The sequence below is a fragment of the Callospermophilus lateralis genome, chromosome 2 (genome assembly GCF_048772815.1).
Source record: "Callospermophilus lateralis isolate mCalLat2 chromosome 2, mCalLat2.hap1, whole genome shotgun sequence".
In the NCBI taxonomy this organism is placed as follows: Eukaryota; Metazoa; Chordata; class Mammalia; order Rodentia; family Sciuridae; genus Callospermophilus; species Callospermophilus lateralis.
Window position 1 is genome coordinate 149,695,363 of NC_135306.1, and position 24,075 is coordinate 149,719,437.

The following is a 24,075-nucleotide window of genomic DNA, read 5'->3' on the forward strand; positions in this document are numbered from 1 at the left end:
CATATGAAAAAATGTTCAACATCTCTAGCAATTAGAGAAATGCGAATCAAAACTACTCTAAGATTTCATCTCACTCCAGTCAGAATGGCTGCTATTAACAATAGAAACAATACAAAGTAATAAACAAAACAAATAAGTATACAAATAAGTGTTGGCAAGGATGTTGGGAAAAAGGTGCACACTCATACATTGTTGGTGGGACTACAAATCGGTGCAGCCAATATGAAAAGCAGTATGGAGATTCCTTGGAAAACTGGGAATGGAACCACCATTTGACCTAGTTACCCCACTCAGTTTATACCCAGAGGACTTAAAAAAAGCATTCTACAGGGACACAGCCACATCAATATTTATAGCAGCACAATTCACAATAGCTAAATTGTGGAACCAACCAGATGCTCTTCAGTAGATGAATGGATAGGGAAACTTTGTTATACATACACAATGGAACACTACTCAGCATTAAAAGAGAACAAAATTATGGCATCTGCAGGTAAATGGATGGAACTGGAGAATATAATGCTAAGTGAAGTAAACCAATCCCAAAAAACCAAAGGTCAAATATTTTCTTTGATATGAGGATGCTGACTCACAATGGCAATTGGTGGGGGGGGGCATGGGAGGAAAGGAGGAACTTTAGAGCAAAGGGGAGGGTGGGGAAGGGAGGGAGGAAGGGGTAGGAATGATGGTGGAATGAGTTAGACATCATTACCCAGAGTACATGTATGAAGACATAAATGGTGTGAAAATACTTTGTGTACAGTGACTTGAAAAACTGTGTTCTATATGTGTAATATGACACGAATTGCATTCTGCCATCATGTATAACAATTAGAATAAATAATTACCAAAAAATATGCACTTTTAAAAATTTTAGTCATTTCTTTCTTTTTTTCTTTTTGTGGTGCTGGGGCTCGAACCCAGGGCCTTGTGCATGCACGGCAAGCACTCTACCAATTGAGCTATATCCCCAGCCCTATATGCAGTCTTCATAATACTGTGCAAGGAGAGAGTTAACCCATAGTTTTAAGGACAATAACATGGGTTATGAAGTTAGATCATCTTTGTTTAAATTTCATGTATAAGTTTTGTGAACTTTAGCATGTTAATCTGCCTCAATTTCCTCGACTATAAGAAGTGATGACAAGTGACCTTCATTCTAGGGCCCAGGACTACCAAATAAAGATAAAACTCCAAGGCAAGTGACTGCCACACAATCAAAAAGCATAAAACACATGAGGAAACAAACCTATAAAGATTTCCCACACTGAAATTATCACAAAGTAACTGCTTAATACATTAAAATAAACAGGAATCTGAAATACATATAGCTTTAAATTACAAATGATTAAAATTTAAAAATAAGTGATCAAGTTTAACAGACCATGTAGAGCTAGGGGTAAATCACAGATTCCTGTTGTCCTTCAGAGTCCTTGGGGGACGGTTTCAGGACCCTACATAGTCAACAAAATCCTCAGATGCTCAAGGCCTTTACATAAAATGGTACAGTATTTGTATCCCATATATTTTAATATTTCTTTTAGTTGTAGATGGACACAATAACTTTATTTTTTAAATTTATTTTTATGTGGTGCTGAAGATCAAACTCAGTGCCTCACACATGCTAGGCAAGTGCTCTACCACTGAGCCACATCCCAGTCCCCATTGTACTTTAAATCACCTCTATATTACTTATAATTCAGAATACAATGTAAATGCTACACAAATAGTTGTCATACTGTATTCTAAAGGGAATAATGAAAAAAGACTGTACATGTTCAGTACAGACACAATTTTCTCCCCAAATATTTTCCACCTAAAATTACTTGAATCTGTGGATAAGGAAACTGCAGAAGGGGAGAGCCAACAGTAATTTGTTCAGACATATCTAGATATCTAGAATACAACACAGAAACAAAAGATGTGAAATATCAGTCTGGGCACAGGCGCAGTGGCAAATGCCTGTAACAGGAGGCTCGGGAGTTCAAAGCCAGTCTCGCAACGTTGAAGTGCTAAGCAACTCAGTGAGATCCTGTCTATAAATAAAATACAAAATAGGGCTGGGAAATGACTCAGTGATTGAGTGCCCCCGAGTTCAATCCCTGAAACCAAAAAAAAAGATGGAAAATATACAAGAAGCTAAGAAATATAAACAGGTGAGTAAATAAGACTTACATATGTCAATTTGAGTTCCAAAAGGAATTAAGAGGATGGAATAAAAGTAATATTTGAAGAGGTAATATGCTGAAATTTTCAGAACTGATATTACATTGTAACTACAGATTCATGAAATCCAATAAATCATTTTTTTTAACCTTTTTTTTTTAATGTGGTGCTGAGGATCAAACCCAGTGTTCCATGCATGCTAGGTGAGTGCTCTACCACTGAGCCACAACCCCAGCTCCCCCTCTGCCCCCTCAATCATAATTTTACATTATGGTAAAACTGCAGAAGTTTAAAAACAATTAAAGCAACCCCTAGTTGCCAAAAATACTAAAGGACATAAGGATAAGTTTGTTCATTTCAGCACCAGAAGTAGAAAAGAATAGGAAAACAACAACAACAACAACAAAAAACAATGGCTATCAAGAGAGATGGGTTGAAAACACTGTTATATCCACACAACAGACTACTACACAGTTGGGGTGGGGGTGGAGAATGAGAAAGATCTAGTGTACTGATAAGAAATGATCAGGTTTTAAAAGAGCAATATGTAGAACACTATGTATTCTATTATCTTTTATAAAAGGAGGAAATATAAATATTTGAACTTTTTTAAAAAAGTGCAAGAAGAAATCAAAAACTAACAAAAATGGTTACTTGTGAGGCAGTGAAAGGGAAAAGCAGAAACCAGGCTTTTCTGAATACATTGTTAAATAATTTCAATTTTGGAATTATTTAAATAACTTTTCTTTGGAGCTATTTAAATAACAGGCTGCCTGTATTAATTACTTGACTTGTAGGTCCTTCTTCCACTTCTAAAAATAAGAAGTTAAGCAATCTGAAAAAACTCAATCACAACCACTAAGAAAAAAGGGAATAAGTAACAATACAGTAGAAATTATTCCAAGTGACTTTAAAACACAATTATTTGACTGCACATCTCTGGTGGGATAAGGAAAAAGAAACCTGGGAGAAATCTTAAACTAGTATTCAGTAATATTGTTGGTTGTTTTTACTGGTAGTAAAATTCATTATTTGAAACATGATATACATATGTATTTGGATAAAACAAGTAGGTAGCTGGATTAATGTCATTAGAAACCAAGATTACCAAGATTGTAAGAGAGAGAAATGTGTAACAGTAGATTGGGTAGAGAGAGGTGATGGGTGGGGAGGAGAGGGGAGGAGGGGATAGGAAGGGCAGCAGAATACAACAGACACTAGTATGGCTGTATAACCAATGTGATTCTGCAATCTGTACACGTGGAAAAATAAGAATTCATACCCCATTTGAATCAAATATATGTCGAGATCATTGTATTGTCTTGAGCAACTAATAAAAAAAGAGTAAACCCTAATAAAGATTTAAACAGAAAAAAATAAATAAAATCAAAGTAGTAAACAACCCTATAATCTTAAATCTGAATTGAACATGAGTATATACTTATGATCTTTTTGTCCTAATTGCTAGCTATGTCTAAGTTTACAAGCAAAAACCAACTTAGAAGCAATGAGTTCCTGTAATGCCCAGAATGAGAGATCTAAATGCAATTTCCAGTGTCTAGAGGAAGCCTGTACTACTTGGCTTGTAGGTCCTTCTTCCACTTCTAAAAACAAGTAGCAGAATCTTCAAATCTCTCTCAGATTCTGACCTGCTCTTCTGCCTCCTTCTTCTTTAAAAGACACTAGAAACTACTTAGCATCCATCCAGAAAATTCAGGATATTTATTTATTTTAAGGACAACTGATAAGCAACTTTAATCCCCCTCCACCTTGTTAAAACAAATAAAACAAAACAAACAAATATATTCACAGGTCTTAGGGTAGTACCTTAGTGTCTTCAAGGTGCTATTATTCCACTTGCGTAGGTTCTGTAAAGTCTTTGTGTTATTTCAAAAAAACAGCAGAGATATTGATTAAACTTTGACTTTTCTATTCAGTATGTATGATAGGAGAATGAAAAAAAAAGGTGGGAGCGAGTAAGTGGGGGGCATCACATGAAAATCAAATGGAGATCAGGAGAATAGAGGATAGAAACTAGGAGGAGAGGGAAAGGGGAAATAATGAAGATTGATATTGGCAAATTATATTGTTATATTGTGTGCATGTACCAATATGTAACCATGAATCCCACCATTATGTACATCTATAATATACTAACAAGAAATATGGGGGGCACCCTTTTAGAGGTACTTAGCATCTATAATTCCTAAACCTTGTGATATGGATAAGCTTGCATTTCCATTCTCCTCCAAGTAGTTTTCAGCTTTTACTTCTCTGCTATCTGAGTTAATATTCTTCAACTTACTTCCTATTTTACTAAATTTTGATGATATATCATTTTTCCTCCTCTTCTATGTCTTTTTGGTTTTATTTCTTTTTCCAAATTATTATAATATGATGAAGTTTAGGAAGTAAATATAGAAAAATGAATTAACTTCTACAAAAACCCTCTGGGGTAGTTATTATTTTCCCTGTTTGAAAATGAGAAAACTTAGGTCAAGGGATATTAAATAACTTATCCAAAACAATAAAAACTTAGCTGAGTTTAAAAATCTGACTTTTGGGGTCACTTCCTTGGATCAGTTCTAAATACTAAACTCAAAATAACATTAAGTTCTTCATTCTTGAAAACATTAAAGCTGGCAATGAACATCCAGAAATGCCTAGGAAGAGGTGGGTGCTGTATGTAGAATAATTGGTAGAGGACCCTTGTAACAAACTTGAGCACCAGAGAGGCTAAGAAAAAAGTCCATTTTTACAACTATAAAGATAATGTCAGGAGGGAGCAGGAACATGAAAAGAGAAGGAAGTATATCTCAAGTGTATCTGATATCATTCCAAGAGAGAACACAGGAGGCCTTTTTAAAACATTCCAACTTAATTAAATACTGATTTATCATACACTTGAAAAATATCTTAAATCCTATTCCTATTACTTTTCTATGTTGGCCATTAGTAAGTATGTTAAATCATCTCATAAGTGAATACAACAAAATCCAAAAATGGAAATAGCATTTCATAGAATGTCCTGCATTAGACAGGACAGGATATTTAGAACCAGGGTACTTACAAGATGTGGTTTCAAGCAAATAAATGAAATTTTACTTCACTTAAAATCATTTTCACATAAGATACTTAATCCATGGGAAATTCCAACCTGCTGAGTCAGATCACACAAAAATATACTTTGCTTAAAATACATAGACAAATTGCGACAGCGTAAGAAAAACAGCTGTAATGTTATACCAGAATTCTTTGACTAAGAAAAAAAAATGCCTAATTTTATTTCCACTAGTAACCCACCAGGAGAACAAATAGTTGTTGCCTTCTTTTCCTAAAAAACTAAAAGTAAAGAGGGAAAAAAAAGGTATATCCTTTTCAACAGGCTATGATTCCCTTCATGACTTCACTCCTTAACAAATAACTGATACCAGCTTGACATTATGTTCTTAACAAGTGGATAATAAAAGCCTTAGAGTGTTTTGAGGAGAAAATGAAACTGTGCATGTGTAGAAGGAAGCATTATTTAAATTGTAAAGTGATATAACAGAAACTTATTTACTATATCTCATCAATTCTAAGACACATTTCTTTCTATATTTAAAATTATAGTGTCCTAACAATGCTGTTGGTCAGGTAATGGTTCTAAATTGATTCTCATTGCCTGTATGTGAGTGAAAACCAAAACCAGTATCAAAACTATCCAGATATGTGTTGACAACTTGAGAGAAAATCTTGGAGATAAATGTGAAATGCTCTTTTAACCACCAAGAGCTAAATCATCATGAGGAGAAGAAGGGTTCAGTTAGATGAGTTAAGCAGTAAGTGTCAAAAGTAAGATAGCTTTACATAATTATAAAGCCAGCATATGGGCTGATGTGAATTTTAGGAAATGTTCCAATTCTATTGTTCTTAGGCTTGTTCTTGAAATGTCTTAAGAACTGATGAGATACAGGAAATAATTTTTTCTACTACATGGTCTTACAACTTAAATAATGATTCCAAACAAATACCATGTCATTTTCCCCTCTGTAAAGGCTAGCATTAGCCCTAATTTAAAAAAATAAGCCAGGCAAGGTGTCAATTCCCAGTAGTCCCAGTTACTAAGGAGGATGAGGAAGGATCACTTCAGTTAAGAGTTTAAGATCAGTCTGGTCAACACAACAAGATTACACACACACACACAAAGACAAATATATATGACAACTTTTCTAAAATGATCTGAGCTCAAATATAAAAAAATAGCCACTTTTGATAGCACTGATGAAAGCAAAAAGGCAGACAAAGCTTTTTGATGTTTTATAAGTACTAATTGTATTGTTTACCCTTATAATCAACATATGTGGCTTTACCCAGTAATCAGAATCTATATTAGCTACTATTCTGACATAATAGAAAGTAGGTTTGGATTCAGAATTTAAAAGTCCATACAGAAGTCTCTGGTGAAATGTATGTCAGATCAATAGTCATATAACCACCTCCTCAGACTCTTCTACATGCTCTGATGATCTACAATAAAAGACATATTTTAAAGGCAAGGAGCAAATATCTTTAGGGTAATTGTTTTTGAACTTCCTTCCAATCATAACTTACTTACACTGTATAAGCAGATAATAAATTAAGTGCTTATTCCCGTTCAATTAAAGAGACATTTTAGTATGCTCTAAATGGCAGGCCTTGATATACTTACCTGGTACTAGGGAAATAAGCAGGCCAGAAGTTTCTATTGATTAAAATTTGTCCTAAAAAAAATTATATGGGGGACTGGGGATGTAGCTCAGTGCTAGCAAGTGTGAGGCCCTGGGTTAAATCACAATACCACACACATTAAAGAAAAAGAGAGAGGGGGGGAAATTTAAACTTGGACTCTGCCTCAATTCATTTGAGGACAGGGAAGGTAAGTAGTCATTGTATACCACAGTTATAACAACAGTAAGTCACAAGAGTTCATAGATGATATCCAGTTGAAGAACTGGTCAAGGAAGAAGTCATAAAGATGATATCTGGTGTGAAAACTCTGTTAAACCAAATGGTATAAAAATTCAAAGGAGTATTTTATTTCTTTATTTAAAGTAACACTAGGGATGAAACTTAGGGCCTTCAGCATGCAAAACAAGCTCTCTACCACTGGGCTATACCCCCAGTCCCAAAGTACCACTCCTATTAAACACTGACTTGTATAGGGAATGGGCAAAAGTACAAACTCTCTTTAATTAACAATATAGAAATAACAATTTCCAATTAACTGTGAAAAATGTTAATATACAGATTCTCCATCTTAAAAATGGATTTGTTTGTATTCAAAAGTTTTTAAAGTAGTAGGTTATGAATACTAAAAATTCTCCTAACAGTATAATGATATATTGGTAAATTCTCTGGGTAGCTCTGCTCCCAGCCTACTTATCCATAATATGATACAATGCCATTTAGATAAATATGAAATTCAAGTGAATTTAAATTTTTAAATACATCTTGAACCACAATTCTTATTTTGGGCCTGGGGGACCTGGGGATTAAACCCAGGGGTGCTTTACCATTGAGCTACATCCCCATTCCTTTAAAAAAAAAAAATTTTTTTTTAAATTTTGAAACAGAGTCCTGCTAAGTTGTGGAGGCTGGCCCAGAATTTGTGATCCTCCTGCTTCTGCCTCCTGAGTTGCTGGGATTATAAGCATGCCACTACACCAGCACAACCATGATTCTCATGTTTAAGGAAAAGGTGGTTTAACTAAAAGGATGAGAAAGATTAAATGAAACAAGCAGGGCATGTATATATGCTAGGTACTTTACAAGAACCTGAACTATATTTTCTTTTTTGTCTTTTTCTTATGTTTTCTTTTTTCTACACTTTATATTTTCTTAAAATAATAAGAACAGAGGTTTATAAATACTAAATCATAGGGGAATATAAATAGAGCACAAGTTCATTTTTACAGCTTGTCAATAATCACAATTTTTAATCTCATTTCTATGTTCACCAAATCTATAGCTCCTCCTTCCCATTTACTTCCCTATTAAATTCAGGGTGAATAAGTCTAAACTATTGAAAAAATGTCATGTTTCCATTTTATCTAAGTGATATTCATTCACTCAACAAATGTTAATTGAGCTCCTATATGCTGTTTGGGGGCAGGTAAATAAAATACAAAGGAGTTTACAATTAAATTAAGGAAGACTAAACAGGTAGATCACAATGTTGTTGCTAGCAGAATATATGAAATACTGTCTATACAAAGTACCATCAACTATAAGATAAAGTATGACACAATATTTTTCACTCAGAATTCTTATATTTTTATATAAAATAATTCATTTTTATATGAGTTCATTTATACTTAAACTGATTAATCATACATCACTTACTAGTGTAAAAGTTTCCTTTTTTCCATTTTTTACGAGATAAAATAATTAAGGTATTCCTGACAAAGTTTTTCATATTAAAGTCCTACTCTCTTCTGAATCACTCTTACCAATATAGTTCTCTGTGCCACATAAGAACATTGGTGATGTAGTGTTTCCTAAAACTAAATACCAGCCCATATGCTGGCTTTATAATTATGTAAAGTTATCTTACTTTTAACACTCACTGCTTAAATCATCTGACTAAACACCTCTCTCAAGTTATCAACACCTATCTGGAAAGTTTTGATACTGGTTTTGGTGTTCATTCACATACAGGCAATGAGAATCATAGGACTTGTCACCGGATCAACAGCACTGTTAAAACACTATCATTTTATTTTTACTTATTTAAGATTTTTAATTTTTTTGGTACTGGTGCTTTACCACTGAGTTATATCCCCTTTTTAATTTTTATTTTGAGCCAAGGTCTCACTAAGTTGCTAAGGCCTTGAACCCGTGATACTTCCACCTCAACCTCTCAAGTCAACTTGGGATTACAGGTGGGTGTTCAGGCTTGGCCACCATCATTTTAAATATGAAAAGAAATGCATCTTAGAAGTTTCCATTACATCACACCTTACAACTTAAATAATTCCACCACACATACACCATTTCATTTTCTCCTCAAAACTACATTAAGAAAATGTTAAACCTAATGAGATGGTGAACTCCTTTAATCCCAACAAGTAGGGGAGCTGAGGTAGGAAGATCACAAGTTCAAAGCCAGCCTCAGCAACTTAGTGAGGCCCTAAACTACTTAGTAGGACACTGTCTCAAAATAAAAAATAAAGTGGGCTGAGAATGTGGCTCCATGGTTAAGCATCAGTTATTTGTTAAGGAGTGAAACCAGGAAGGGAATCCAGTTTGTTGATTTTAAAATCTATCTTCTTTCTCCTACAAGACAGAAAAAGTACAGAACTAGTAGTGGAGTGGGCAAACCAAGGCCTATGGGCAAGTCCAGACCACTATCAATTTTTGTAAGCCCCATGAGTTGAGAATGATTTTGAAATTTTTAAAGATTTGGGCAAGTTGGTGTTGGGGAAAAAAACTAATTAATGAAGTGAAAATTATGTGATAAAGATATGAAGTTTTTTGGATTCCAATTTAAATAAGCTGTTTAATAAAAACAACTAAGAAAATGACGTGAAATTCAAATTTCATTGGCTACAAATACTGTTGGAACTCAGTTACAGACTAACAGCCATACAACTTCATACAATATCAATTGATATATTACTGCTTGCCTGTGACTGTTTATTTTCACTCGACAACAGCAGAATTGAGTACCTGCAACAGAGATTATATGTGATCTGCAAAGCCTAAAATACTTACTGCCTAGCTCCACACAGAAAAAAGTTTTCTGATCACTGGTATAAATGATAGGTACCACAAAAAATAAAAACCAATAAAAAGAAAATAGAAGATCAGAGCAGGCTAGACTAACCTAGAACAGCCTCAGGACCCATTTGAAATGTCCATCAAATCAACATTTTATAAAAAACATTTATTTGTGCTTATATAGAAGACACAAAGAAATACAAAACCCTTGCACTCCAGGAGTCGTAATTTTATTGGAGAAATAATAAATGTGCATAAAATTTTTCACAGATAAGTTTGACAAAACAATAAAAACTGCAATACTAAGCAGTAACATACAAAAATCAGCAATTTAGTACAAATAACAGAAGTGTTTTAGGTACTAAAAAGGGAAAGAGAAAATAAATGGGCTATAGTAGTCTGAAAGAGTTTCATGAGTTTTAAAAACGGATAGAACTTGAAAAAGTGAAGAAAAAGAAGGACTAGGGAGCATAGAGTATGTGCTGTTCATACTGTATATGATGATGCCTACTACGAGATAATGACCAACCATTGCAAGGAAAATAAACTTGGCAACTGGCATGTGAAAAAAAATATTTTGATGGGCTGGGGGTGTAGGTTAATGGTAGGCACATGCTTACCATGCATAATGACCTGGTTTCAATCCATAGCAACGAAACACTTTTTTAAAATTGTGAATTGGGTAATTTATAGTGCCTGGAAATAACTATAGAGAGCTTTTAATGCTACCCTTGGAAAACACACCGCTTGCTCTGGTCCCTATAATTGGTGGAGTCACCAGTGTGTGACCACCTCCTTGGAAAATAGTCTGTACTTAGAAAATAGGAGATAAATCAGGCAAGGGTAGAACAACTTAATCCTTTAAAATGAAGCTAGTTTGTAAGCATTCACAATGTCTTTTATGTAAATGCTGGTATTGAAATAAATTAGAAATTCTATTATTCTATGAAGTGTAACAAGCTTTATGAAGAAAGGTATTAAAAGTCTAGTTATGCCATCTTAAAGGAACTGGTTAGGAAATAAGGTTAAAGAATGAGGCTATTAGGTCCATGAGCTGGGTTTCTCATTTGATCAGCACTTGAAAACCAGCATACTAAGCACCAGGAAAATACAAACAACATTCCTATCCTAAAGAAGCTCAATCTTGAGAAGCAGAGAGTTGGCTAATAATTATAAGTTGGTGGGGTAAATGTTATATCCACAGAGGACTAGGGAGCATAGAATATGTGCTGTTCATATTGTATATGATGATGCCTACTAGGAGATAATGACCAACCGACAAAATCATATGACCAGCTACTAAGGAAAGAAAGGAGGGAAGAAGGGGAAGAAAAAACAGAGTAAATTTTACCCTGAGAAAACAAGGAATAAGAAATATAAGTTGCCAGGTGCAGTGGTGCATGCCTGTAATCCCATTGGCTGGGGAGGCTGAGGAAGGTGGATTTCAAGTTCAAAGCCAGCCTCAGCAAAAGTGAGGCACTAAGCAACTCAGTGAGACCCTGTCTCTGCACAGAATACAGGAGATATGGCTTAGTGGTCAAGTGCCCCCGAGTTCAGTCCCCAGTAACTCTACAAAAACATTAATAAAAAATAATTTTTTAAAAAAGAAGCACAGTTGTATGCTGGACATAGTGATGCACACAAATCCCAGCAACTTGGGAGGCTGAGGCAGGAGGATCAAGCTCAAGACAGTCTGGGCAATTTGGTAAGACCCTGTCTCAAAATAAAAAAAAATTATAAGGGCTGAGAATGTACCTCAATGATAGATTGCTTGCCTAGTATAAGCAAGTCCCTGCATGTAATCCCCAGTACCCCACTCCACACATAAATAAATATTAACACACACATTTTTAAGTAAACATCAAATTAAATAGGCCTAGGACTAGGGATGTGACTCAGTGGTACAAGTGCTTGCCTGCCATGCATGAGGCCCTGGATTCAAATCCCCAAGCACCAAAAACAACAATAACAAAACAAATTAAATAGGCCTAATATACTTCAACATCTACTAGGCTGCTAAGTCTGCTAAGAAAGTTATTGATGAGTCATGAACTACACAGTAAGACTACTAGTCACTGTTGTCATTAAATCTCTAGACTATGAATCTTGTAGTATAGAGGCTGAATACTGAAGCTTAATTGCAGCCAGCCGTTTAAATCAAGGCACCACTGCTTTTGAAATGTCCTCATTAGTAGTACTTTAAAGAGAATGGAAAGAAGGCAACCAGATGGCTGGCTGGGAGTTGTGGTAGGTTTGGAGTGTTCATTACTAGTGATAACATATTATTAAAGCAGCAGACTTCTAAAAATCACACATATCTTGAATCAAGCTATTAGAAATCATCCTACCCATAGCTTTATGAAAGGAAACAAATAGGTGTTCATTATATGTCAGTAAGGGTTTTAAACTCTGAAAGACAAGCATTTCTATTTTAAGGGTGGCTCAGAGACATAAAACAACTTGCCCAGAGCCACTTTTGGTAAGAACGGAGCTTGGATTTAAATTCAAGTATGGGGCTGCGGATATAGCTCAGTAGTAGAGCACTTGCCTAGTTATGCATGAGGCTTTGGGTTCAATGCCCAGCACTATAAAAACAAAAAACAAACTCAAGTATGTCTGTTGCCAAGTGTTCTTTTTACTACACCACGACTGTAGGGCCCAGAAAAAGAAAAATAACTGATCAGAGTTCTGGCTTAACAACTGACATGGCTTGTCAGTGGCAGACTGGATTTCCACTTCCACCTGGAAAAAAATCCATAATAAAGGACGTGTAGAGAGGAATGTTGAAAAGTGACTAACTTGTCTTCTACTGTGTTTGGAATCATTTGAATATTCAACATAATTTTTTATTCAATCTTCAAAATACACCAGTAGTATGAGCTTGAGATTGGTAATCAATACTGTATTTGGAACATCTAAATGTGGGATATAAGTGAATCACCCTTTTAAAAGGGTATAGAACACACTGTTCTACTGTAGTAACTTTGTGGCCACTTACTGTTGTTATTGCAGTGAGCTCAAGTGTTGTAAATATCTGTTTAACATACCCTGTGATGCTAATGATCTCCTTGTGAGCAGCTTATCTAGTAAATAAGTAGTATATCACAATAAAAGTAGTATATCACAAGTAACATTATGTTAAATATAACTTACGTCAATACTTGAGCCTGAAATATTTTTCCTTTAAGAGAGATTCATACAAGTTATAATATAACATATTTCCTCAAGGAAGACTCAACATCATTAAAAATGTTTATTATAAATTAATTTACAAATTTAGTGAATTCCAATAAAACTGACTTTTTTTCTGGAATTAATTTAGTTGATTAGAAAGAATTAGATAAGAATTAAATGAATAAGCCAAGCAGGTGGTGCACACCTATAATTCCAGCAACTGGTGATGTTGAAGCAAGAGGATCAAAAGTTTGAAGCCAGTCTGATCAACTTAGTAAGGTCCTAAACAACTTAATGAACCCTCTCTCAAAATAAAAAAGGGCTTGGGGTGATACAGTGCTCCTGGGTTCAATTCCCAGTACCAAGAAGAAGAAAAAAAATTAAATGAGTAAGAAGAACCAGGAAAATCCTAAAAAAGACTGAGGGGGAAGCTACCTCTACTACCTATTAAAGCATATTATTAAAAGCCTCTCTAATTACAAGTATAAAGACACATAAATAAATGGGCTTGACTAAAAAGGAAATTTCATTTAAAAATCCAAATCTATGTGGAAACTTGATATATGATAAAAATGTCATTTAATCAGTGAGGGAAAGAATTATTTTTTATTGAAGTGAAATTCACATGAGAAAAGGACTTTTTAATAAACAGTGTTAAAAGCTGGATAGCCTGTGGATAAAGATAAAATTGGATCTGTTCCTCACTTTGCACATCAAAATAAACTTCAAATGGAGGTAGAAAAAAGAAGTCACACAGGTCTTGGCAGGAAAAGAAATATATAAATTCCTTTAGAACCTGAAAGAAGAAAACACCTCTTGGTGACTCAAAATCCAGAATATATGCTAGATAAATATATTAAAACAATTAAATTTAAAAACAAAACCTTTACATGGAAAAAAAAACCAAAACCAAAGTAAAAAAGCAACTGGGAAAATCTTTTTTTCAACCCTTTTAAAGAGGAATAACCCTAATCATAAAAAGCTTCAAAGAGCCACTTCGAAAATAGTTTGGCAGTTTCATAAAAAATAATTTACATATAATTTACATATGACCCAACAATTCTGTTCTCAGGTATCTACCCAGGATAAATTCAAACATTATTTCCACACAAAGATGTGCATGTAAACATTCATGGCAATATTACTTGTAATAGTGAAAAACTGGAAGCAATCCAAGTGTCTACAAATTGCTAAATGTGTAAATTAAGTGAGTTATAATCTATACAACAGAACAAATTAGACCATAAAAAAGAGTGAAGTACTGACACATGCTACAACATAGATGAATCTTGAAAACATTATGCCAAGTAAAAGAACCAGTCATAAAAGATCATACACTGTAGGATTTATATTTAAAAGGTTCAGAATAGGCACATATATAGAGACAGAAAGCAGATTAATGGTTCCAGAGGGTAGGGGAGGGCAGAGTAACTGTTAATATGTGAGGTTTCTTTTTTTTAATTTTTTTTTTGTACTGGGGAATCTAACCTAGGGACACTTTACCACTGAACTATATCACCAACCCTTTTTATCTTTTATCTTGAGACAGGGTCTCACTAAGTTGCTGAGGCTGGCCTCAAACTTGTGATCCTCTTGTCTTAGCCTCCCAAGTCGCTTGGATTACAGGTGTGTACCACCAGGATGAAGATTCTTTATGGCACAATGATAATGTTTTAGAGTTATTGGTGATCATTGTACAACCTGTTGAATATACAAAACCAAACCAAACAAAACACTAAATTGTACTTTTTTTTTTTTTTTCCCTGTGCTGGGGATCAAACCCAGTACTTGGTACAGCTAAGCATGTGCTCTATCATTGACCTACATCCTCATCCTTTGAAATGCACATTTTAAAAGCATGAATTCTATGGTACATGAATTATAACTTCTATTTAAATGAATTTTAATAAAAATAACAAAAATAGAACAACTGGAATATGATTCTTTCAGTAACTCAATCTGTGATTTTTAAGCAAAGCAATTCACTTTGCCCTTTATTTCTCTGTGTGAATAGGTCATTAAAGTCTTCATAAGAGGCCTGATATCCATAACAAATTTTAAAAGTTTGATGAAAGACTAATCAGATATGAATAAAAATACATATTCAGGGAAAGAAAAAAACTACGTTAGTGCATCTATAGTCCCAGCTACTGGGGAGACAGAGGATTACTTGGACAACATTTTGCTCTACCTCAAAAAAACAACAACAACAACAACAAAAAAAAAAACCAGAGGCTGACATTATAAGAACCGGAAAACTTCTACCTTATAAAAATCTTCCTCACAGTTCTCAATATATAATAATCTACCTGTTATCATTCCTTAAGAGCTTATGTGTCAAAACTTTGTTTTTCATGTATTTACTTCATTCTCATAGCACTGAATGGTAAGCAGAGGCATGCCCGTTTTAGAAATAAGAAAGCACACTATAAAAGGGTAAATGGCTTTACCAATGTAAATACTTATGATGGGCTTTAAACTTTGATCTATGTCATTCGAACACCAAATTCTGCTGTCCAAGACATAACATGAAAGAAAAACAATGGAATAAAAATCTGAAGTCCTATGTTTGAATGCTGTTTCTGCTACATAGAAATTTCATCATCTTAAACAAGTCACGAACATTTTAGTTTTCTCATGTTTAAAAAAAAAAAAAAAAACCCTGCCCTAGTTTAACTCATAGAATACAAAATACAAATAGACATTAATATGAACATGCCAATTTAAGGATTATAGAAATGTAAGAGAATCAGAAAGAAGTAGTACTACTGATAAACCAGAAACATGTTGAATCATTTTAATATTCTATAGTCTTTTCAATAGTAATGTTATGTACTACAGCAGTGATTTATTTACTCCTTCTAAACACATCAAGAGTGCAGAACAAGTAGAGATCCCAAATGCAACTTAATTAGGGTAGTTCTAAAAACTTTAATACACTTCAAAATCACTATGCTTTTATACCATCTAGAAGCATCCATTAAGGGACAATGACATCAGGATTTCAGACCTTACCCAAGATAAAGTTTTGGTGTCCTGAAAAGGGAACAGATTCTAGATTAAACCTGGCTGTATCCTAGTTCTGACATGTACTAGGGTGGATTACTTTTAATCTCCAAGCCTAAATTTCCTTATCTATAAATGCAGGGAAATATCTACCACCTCGCAGGGTGGCAGGTATATTAAGTAACATATATAAAGTTTCTAGAACAATGCCTGGCACAGGACTTAACTTTAAAAAACTAATTGTCATCATTACATCATCCAGAAGTACTTTGGAAATACTGAGAAAACTCAAGAAAAATCATAAATTCCACATGCAAACACACCTAAATAAGGTTTAGTGAAAAATGAAGCAAAGAGATTATTTAAAACAGTGGTAAGTCATACAAGTAAGGTATACAAGAGGTTGTTAAGGGAACAGGTCCAACCTGAAAATAAAGAGATTAAGAGATGGATGAAGAAGTGGAAAAAAGAAGGGAAAATAAGAAAAAACAAGTGAGAGAAATAGTGAAGGATGCTTTGAAACTGGTGGAAGTGAAACTTCATAAATCAGGATTAAAGGAAAAAGAAAGACTGAATTCTAGAGTATTTGCAAAGGAATAACATATGCAACTCACATTAAGTATTCCCAGGAATACAACTACGAAACCAAAACAACAGGCCACAGAATCAAAGACCCAAGTTCTAGCCCTTAGTGGCTTTACCACTAAGCTTCCAGGGATGCCCTAACATGAGAATATCTGAGTTTTCTCATTTATTAAGAGGAGATATTTCCCCTACCTCTTTACAGAATCCTGAATTCTCTGAATCACAGATTTCTTAACTATATGATGTAGTGGTAAAATGAGACGTCAAACCTCTTGTCCAGCTTCATAATTCAAAGTGGGTGGGAGAAGTCTATTTTTATTATTAACATGAAACTTAGATAAGGACTACTCTATATCAATAAGGATGTAGAAAAGAATAAATAAGTCACTCGAGGATCACATAATATTCATTAACATCTGCTCTTCTGTTCACAATATTGAGATAAGGAAATATCTTTCTAAAGAACTTTCATTTCTAGGATAAGCAGTTAACCTAAATCAAGAAAATTAAAGCAACTATTTAAAAAGAAGTCACTAACAACCAATCTTCTGCCAAGACATTTTTATATTCCCTTGGTATTCCCCCCACTCCAAGTTCTTCCTGTTTTTACAAAGTGAGAAGCTGAGCTCTAGTTAAACTTACTTGAAGCATCTATATTATTTAAAAATTAATGTTTTTAGCTGGGTGTCATGCCAAATGCCTCTAATTCCAGTGACTAGGGATGCTGAGGCAGAAGGATTACAAGTTTAAGGCCAGCCTCAGCACTTCAGGGAAACCCTCAGCAATTTATCAAGAGCCTAACTCAAAATTCCCAGTCCTTTTTATTTTTTTTCTTCCAAAGCCAGAACAATTTTCATTTTACCTCATATGTCAGCTGCCTACCCTCAATTTCTATTATGTATCCATCAACCTATCTTCTCCTGTCGATTTTCTCAATTTTCTAGTATGTATCATGGCCAGGTAAACATGTGGATTCTTAGTTTCCTTCTCTGTTTTTTCCAACCATTCCTGGCACCCCTCCACCCCACTGTTTTACTTTATAGAATTCTCTTTTTTTTATTCCCATGATCAACTTTCACAGTACTACATCTCCTGTCCTCATCTCCTTTTTAATAGTTTTTTTAAACACATTACTTCTTTAAAAGTAGTATGTACAGTCCTTTCCCCAGAATACCTACTAACACATCACCCGAATACTAAATTCAGTGCACTCTTAACTACCTCATCCTTAAGCATTCCTTCTATCCCTTTTCTCTTTAATTAGTCATCCCCAGAATCCTGATTCTTATAAATATTCCTCAAAATCCAATGCCTATTCAATTTTCTGCTTACAGCAACTACTTCTCCCATGTTCAACTCATCATGCTTTCTTCTACACCCAAATATCCCCTACTTCAGCACATTCCATTCAAAAACCAAATTCCAAAGCTTTTCTCTTCAATACAGTTCTTCCTTTCTAGCAAACCGTTTTCCAAAAATATATTTAAGTGGCTACTCTCAGTGCTTCACTAATTCTGAGTCTTAGATCAGTATATAGCCTCCCTCAGCCCTATTCACCTAGCAAAAACAACGGCCCCAAACTTCCTCTTTAAGCTTCCAAGACCTTACCTCTATAGGTTTTCCATTCATTGAACCAGATTTCTAGCCATTTCTCAATCTTTAGAGCCTACAGCCACTCTCTAAATTCCATCCTCTCCCTCATCACACCTCCCCTACTCTTCCCAGCTTCTCAGTGTATTCCTATTACCTTTAAAGTCGATCTGTATATGTTCTTTACCTTTCCTTAGGCCTATTCCCCAAGCATTCTCAGTTCTCCCTTAAGGGACCTAATCTCCTAGTCTCTCCTCACTCCCTGAATCTGCCTCTTACACTCTGGGAACTCTCTCTAGAACCTTCTGCTCCCTAGTTCTTTCTTTCTCCAGTCCTGCCTCAGATGTTCTTTATTCAGCCTCCCCCACCCCCAGTGCTGAGGATTGAACCCAGGACTTTGTGCATGCCAGGCAAGTTCTCTAACATAGAGTTAAACCCCCAGCCCTGTACTCAGCCTTTCTAACATTCAGCTCAGTTCTCAGCCTTTATACTCCCGCCAAATCTTTCCTTAGTTCCCCCCACCCCCCCACCCCCCCAGCCCGATTACCATCAACTTTTCTCTCAATCTTTTCCCATTCCCCTCAATCTTCCCTGGCAGATTTACCCCCACCTCTGCTACTGTTCTAGTCTTCCCTCCAACCTCTATTCCTTCTTCCAGAGTTGCTTCTCTCATCCTTTAAATTATTTTCTCAGCTTCTCCAATGTTTCCCTCATTTCCTTCTCCCTTCAACAATATAATCTGTCCTCCAATTTCTGTTCACTTGTCGCCGCCCCTAGTCCTCGTATCTGCCTTCTACTCCATCGAAACGTCTCAGGTCGTCGCCAATATTTCCTCCTATCCTAAGCCTCCCTTCCCGTGCCGCTCTAAACGCCAAGACCCCATTTTTAGAGGCCCGGATCTGGCCTCTAAGGAGAAGAGGTACAAGTCACGTACCCCATTCGCATCTTGGCTCCGCTCTGACTGCCCCCGCTACCGGGTAGAGGAGGGCGAGGGGGCAGGCGGCCGAGGTGCATGCTCTTTTCGAGGGCCGACATCAAGAGGAGGCCGCACACAGTCAAACAGTGCCGAAGCTTCTTCCCACGCTAGGTGAGGCCCAACCGGTCACAGCTCACTCCTAACGACGCCCAGTCGCTTTTGGACAGCACCCAGCTACCGGCAGCACCGCCTACCGCCCACCGGCTCTGTAAACTCCACCCCCTCGCCTTAGCGTTTCCACCGGAAGTGCGCAACAGCCATTCCACAAAGGAAGCTGGGTAACGGAGTCTGCGAACTCCTCAAACCCCAGCGGAGAACTCGACAACCCCTCGCCGGAAGAAGGAGCGCTCCTAAAGGCAATGCACGCTGGGCAATGGAGTCCTCAAAGGGCGTATCCCTGTGCGCTTGCGCAGATGGACGTGCCCCCTTCCAACCCCGCAGAGGTAATGTAGCAAAGCATCCTGGGTGTTGTAGTCTATTGGCGGGAAGGCGTCTTGGCGCCTTCTCTTCCCACTGCTTTCCGGAGGCTGTTGGAGAAAGAGTCGCTTCTTCCTGCCTCCCAGGCTGCCCAGCGGCGCCGGTTGCCGGGGAACGCAGGCACCGAGGGACGGGATGGCGGGAGGGTACAGCTTGCCTTCTGGGGCCAGAGTTGAGTTGGTGAAGAGGTTCGGCTCGTCATGAAACAACGAAAAGGCCAGGGGCCTGGGGGCGGCGGTGGGCGCAGGAAAAGAGGTAAGCTGTCAGAATTTGAGGAAAGCATAGTAGGGCGAGCTTAATAGATAAACGGGGCGTAAAGAATTGTAGGGAAAGGGGGAAATCAGGGGTGGAAGAGAGAATAACCAAGGAATCAGAAGATTAAGAGAGAACCCTCTTGAAAATGGAAAGGAGAGAGCCTGAAGTGGGAGGCAAAAGAGGTGATAAATGAAGTAGGATGAGGGTTAAATGCGTCCTGGTAAAACAATAAAATTATGCAGTGTTTTTGATAACAAAGGTAAATGTATGCTTAGTTTTGGCGGCTGACATGGGGCTATAAGAAACTTAAGTGGGAGACGGGAGTATGTTTATGATCCTAATAGACAATGATCGCATTTTATTCATTACTGAATCCCCCAGGACTGTAACAAACAGGACTCAGTTAATGTTAGTTGAATGAAGAAAGAGAGAAGCAGTTAATGATGAAGTATGAAGGGCTACAAGCCAGAGATAATATAAAGGACAGAGTGGGGAGTGACAAAATGTGGTAGGATTTGGTAAAGGCACGAGGGTCTCCTAAAGAACCTGAAATGATGAAAGAATATGTAGCGAGAGGAACTCCTCAAGTTATGAGAAGAAACAAGCTTGCAAAATGAATCTACTCTCTTCCAGATTAGGAAACTGGAAGATGTTAGCTGCAATAAGAAGAGTCCATCCTAGGAATTTAGGGCAGATCAGGAAACTAGAAATTGAATCTCTACAAGGCTACCTCCAAGAGCAGGGCAGAGGATATTGGGTGACCTTGCCCTTTGACATTATAGTCAGTTTGGTGAGGATAAAGATATTGGAAACAGTGGTAGAACATTAGGCTATTAGGTTAAGGACTGAAACTGCAGTCTGGGAATTAATTTCGTCCTGTTTAATGATAACTAAGGGGCTACGGTTGTGGCTCAGTGGTAGAACACTTGCCAAGCATGTGTGAGGCACTGGGTCTGATTCTCAGCACTGCATGTAAATAGCTAAATAAATAAATAAATGTCTACCGACAACTAAAAAAAAATATGTTTTAAAAAATGATCACTAAAAATAAATAAATAAAAGGGCATTTCCAAATCTGGGGGGGAAAATGATCACTAAGGCATTTTTGAGGCAATGCCTTGTCCGCCAGGAGTGATGAGAGGATCTGAGAATGATGCATGGAGGTGTCCAATGTTGGTGCTCCTTGTCAAACCAGGCAAGCATATTAGGTTAATAGGAGGAAAATCAAAGTACATAATGTAACAGCATAGAAAAGAATTTCCTCACTATATCAAGTGCATGTGCAGGAACAGCTGGTATGCCCTTGCACATAATTTTTATATTGAAACTAATTATCCATGAGAGTTGTGATGGGTCTTTTCCCATTATAGACAGTAGAGAGAGTGTTTGCTTTGGAGGTTCAAAGAATTAGTTGTATAGGATTCTGACAGATTCCAGTATATTTTCTTCTAAGAGGCATGACTACTCCTGAAAGGAAAAGTCAGAATAGAAAGGTATATATAATATAGGAATGTGTGTTTTTTTTAAGTCTTGTAAAAAAGGTACTGACTGTGAAAAGACAACTAGAGTCATAGTAATTGCCTCATTTACATTTTGATTTATCATACTTCTGAAATCCAATAAGTACTGTAGGAAAGGAAAGATTCAGGTGGTCTTTATTATAATACTGAGTTGAATTGTTAAATCACTTATCAAGTGAACGGAGTTGCTGTTTTATGTTCAGCAAGAAGTAATAATTAGGCAAAAAAATTAAGTAAGAATTAAGTAAAGATAAAATATCTTTAAAAACCATAGGTATTTTAATAATCAAAACAGTACTTAGGGTTGGGGATGTAGCAACTTGGTTGCCTAGTGTGTGTGTAAGCCCTGAGTTCGATACTTGGTACCACAAGGAAAAAGAAACCAAATTGGACCTACCTAGAAGAACCTATCTACTTGTATCATTATATTTATGTTTTTCAAATAGTATCTTTTCAATCAAAATTGGTATTAGTATATCTTAGTTGGTATGTTTTTTACTTAGAATAACCAGAATCAAACTCTAAATACTAATTAGTTATCAGGGGAGCATAAGTGACCGGGTAGATTATTCTGTGGTCTGGATTGCTAGTTACTTCTCATATATTGGAATAAGCAGGATAAGCCTTCTCTCTGTAAAACTAAAGGGCTGTGTTTTCATTCAAAAATCAAATTGGTTTTGTTTTTTTTTTAATGTTTTGTGTAGATTTTGACTCAGTGTTCTTAGATTCCTCCATAGGTTTGAGTGACATTTCACCATCTACAAGTCTACCACCTCTGGTTGAAGGTCAGCTACGTTGCTTTCTAAAACTCACAGTTAATAAAGTCATATGGAAGATTGCAAAGCCTCCTACTTGTGTACTTGTACGAGTGAGGTGGTGGGGAGAAACATCAGATGGTACCCTCTTTTGTCCCCGGGATGCATTGCAAACTGAACCAAAAGCTGTGAGAACTACTACACGTTATGCTATTCGCTGTGGTCCAAAACAATTTACTTCTTACTTAACAGGTATGTTTTTGTTTGTTATTTTACTTACAGATATGATAGGAAGTATGTGGGTACGCTGTCAGCAATAAGTGATATTTTGTATCTAGGATTTATGAGCATTAATTATTGCTTTAATTAACTACAATTAGAGGCTTTAAATAACTACCATTTATTGAGTGTATACTTTGTGATTAGTAGTTGATACATATTCTTATCCTTGAAATAATAACCCTAGAAAATAGGTATTTTCTGTTTTTAGACAATACGAAGGTTCAGAGAGATGAAATGCATACTCTCTAATGTCACAGTTGATAAATGGCAGAACTAGGATTTGAATCCACTTTTGACTGACACCAAAACTCATGATTCTTAGTCTTAGATATCTGGGTGACAGAGGCAGGAGGATCACATGAGCCCAGGAGTTCAAGGCCAGCCTAGGTCTTGCAGCATAGCAAGACCTCATCTCAACAATAAAAATGAAAAGCAAACAAACAACAACAAAAAATTGTCTTTTCACTATACCATACTTAAAAAAAAGGGGGGGGGATTGAACTCAGGGGCATGGGTACTTAAACACTGAGCTATATCCCCAGTTCTCTTTTATTTTTATTTTTTATACCTTTATTTTATTTATTTTTATATGGTGCTAAAGATCAAACCCAGTGCCTCACACTTGCCAGACAAACGCTCTACCACAGAGCCGAAGCCCCAGCCCCCCACCCGCTTTTTTTTTATTTTGAGAGAGGGTCTTGCTAAGTTGCTGAGACCAGCCTTGAATTTATGATCCTCCTGCCTCAGCCTCCTGAGTTGCTGGGATTACATGTGTGTGCCACCACACCCTGCACTATAACATACTCTTTAAGTAAGAACTATAGTCTCTAGTCTGTATTTCTAAATACCAAATGGGTTGTTTTTATTTTTAACATTTTTTTTTAACTTGTGGATGGACACAATACCTTTATTTATTTGTTTGTTTGTTTGTTTATTTATTTTGTGGGGCTGAGGATCAAATTCAGTGCCTTACATGTGCTAGGTGAGCACTCTACCACTGAGCCAGCCCCTAAATGTTTTGTTTTTTTTTTAATGAATTAATGTTATAGATTTGTAGAGAATGAAGGGATCCCTTTATAGGGAACCAGAAGACAAGATGTCTTCATTTCTGTCAAAATATTCTGAATTTATTGTGTTCTTTCTTTCTTCAAATTAAGTTTCCACATAAACACATTTTTAGATAGTGGGGCTATTTACCAAATCAATCCAGTTCCAAGTCAATAAAAATCATGCATTTATCATGTAAACATTGTTGGGTTATGAATATTGGAAGATTAGAGGTAAAGCGAAAAAATTTTTGAAACATAAAAAACAAGTGCTATAATTTAGTCATTCAAAAAAATGCTTAGCATGTTTAGACATTGTGTGGATTACTGTAAAGATTACAAAAATTAATCAGATAAAGATCAGAACGGTATCTAATTCTAACTTCACAAATAACTTAGAATTATTAAAGGATACCCATAGATAGCTCTTGCTATTATAAACTTACAACTTAGATCCTCAGGTAGTATTTTTATGTAATTTAACAAATAATGAGTGATTAGAA

The 24,075-nt window shown here is 36.1% G+C and overlaps 2 protein-coding genes across 5 annotated transcripts in view; one reads left to right on the top strand and one right to left on the bottom strand.

The window, feature by feature from the left end:
• The window catches only part of Ppme1 (protein phosphatase methylesterase 1), a 58,661-nt gene extending 39,218 nt beyond the window's left edge, over nt 1-19,443 (bottom strand). Inside the window, exon 1 of the mRNA XM_076846647.2 lies at nt 19,196-19,443. Within this exon, the coding sequence (XP_076702762.1) occupies nt 19,196-19,296 (101 nt within the window). The 5' untranslated portion in view covers nt 19,297-19,443. The remainder of the gene's footprint in view (nt 1-19,195) is intronic.
• A 345-nt stretch (nt 19,444-19,788) lies between these two features.
• Nucleotides 19,789-24,075, top strand: part of C2cd3 (C2 domain containing 3 centriole elongation regulator) — a 135,827-nt gene continuing 131,540 nt past the window's right edge. For all 4 annotated transcript variants that reach the window (XM_076846648.2, XM_076846650.2, XM_076846649.2 and 1 more), the window contains exons 1-2: nt 19,789-19,969; nt 22,215-22,496. In XM_076846648.2, the coding sequence (XP_076702763.2) occupies nt 19,915-19,969; nt 22,215-22,496 (337 nt within the window). In that variant the 5' untranslated portion in view covers nt 19,789-19,914. The remainder of the gene's footprint in view (nt 19,970-22,214; nt 22,497-24,075) is intronic.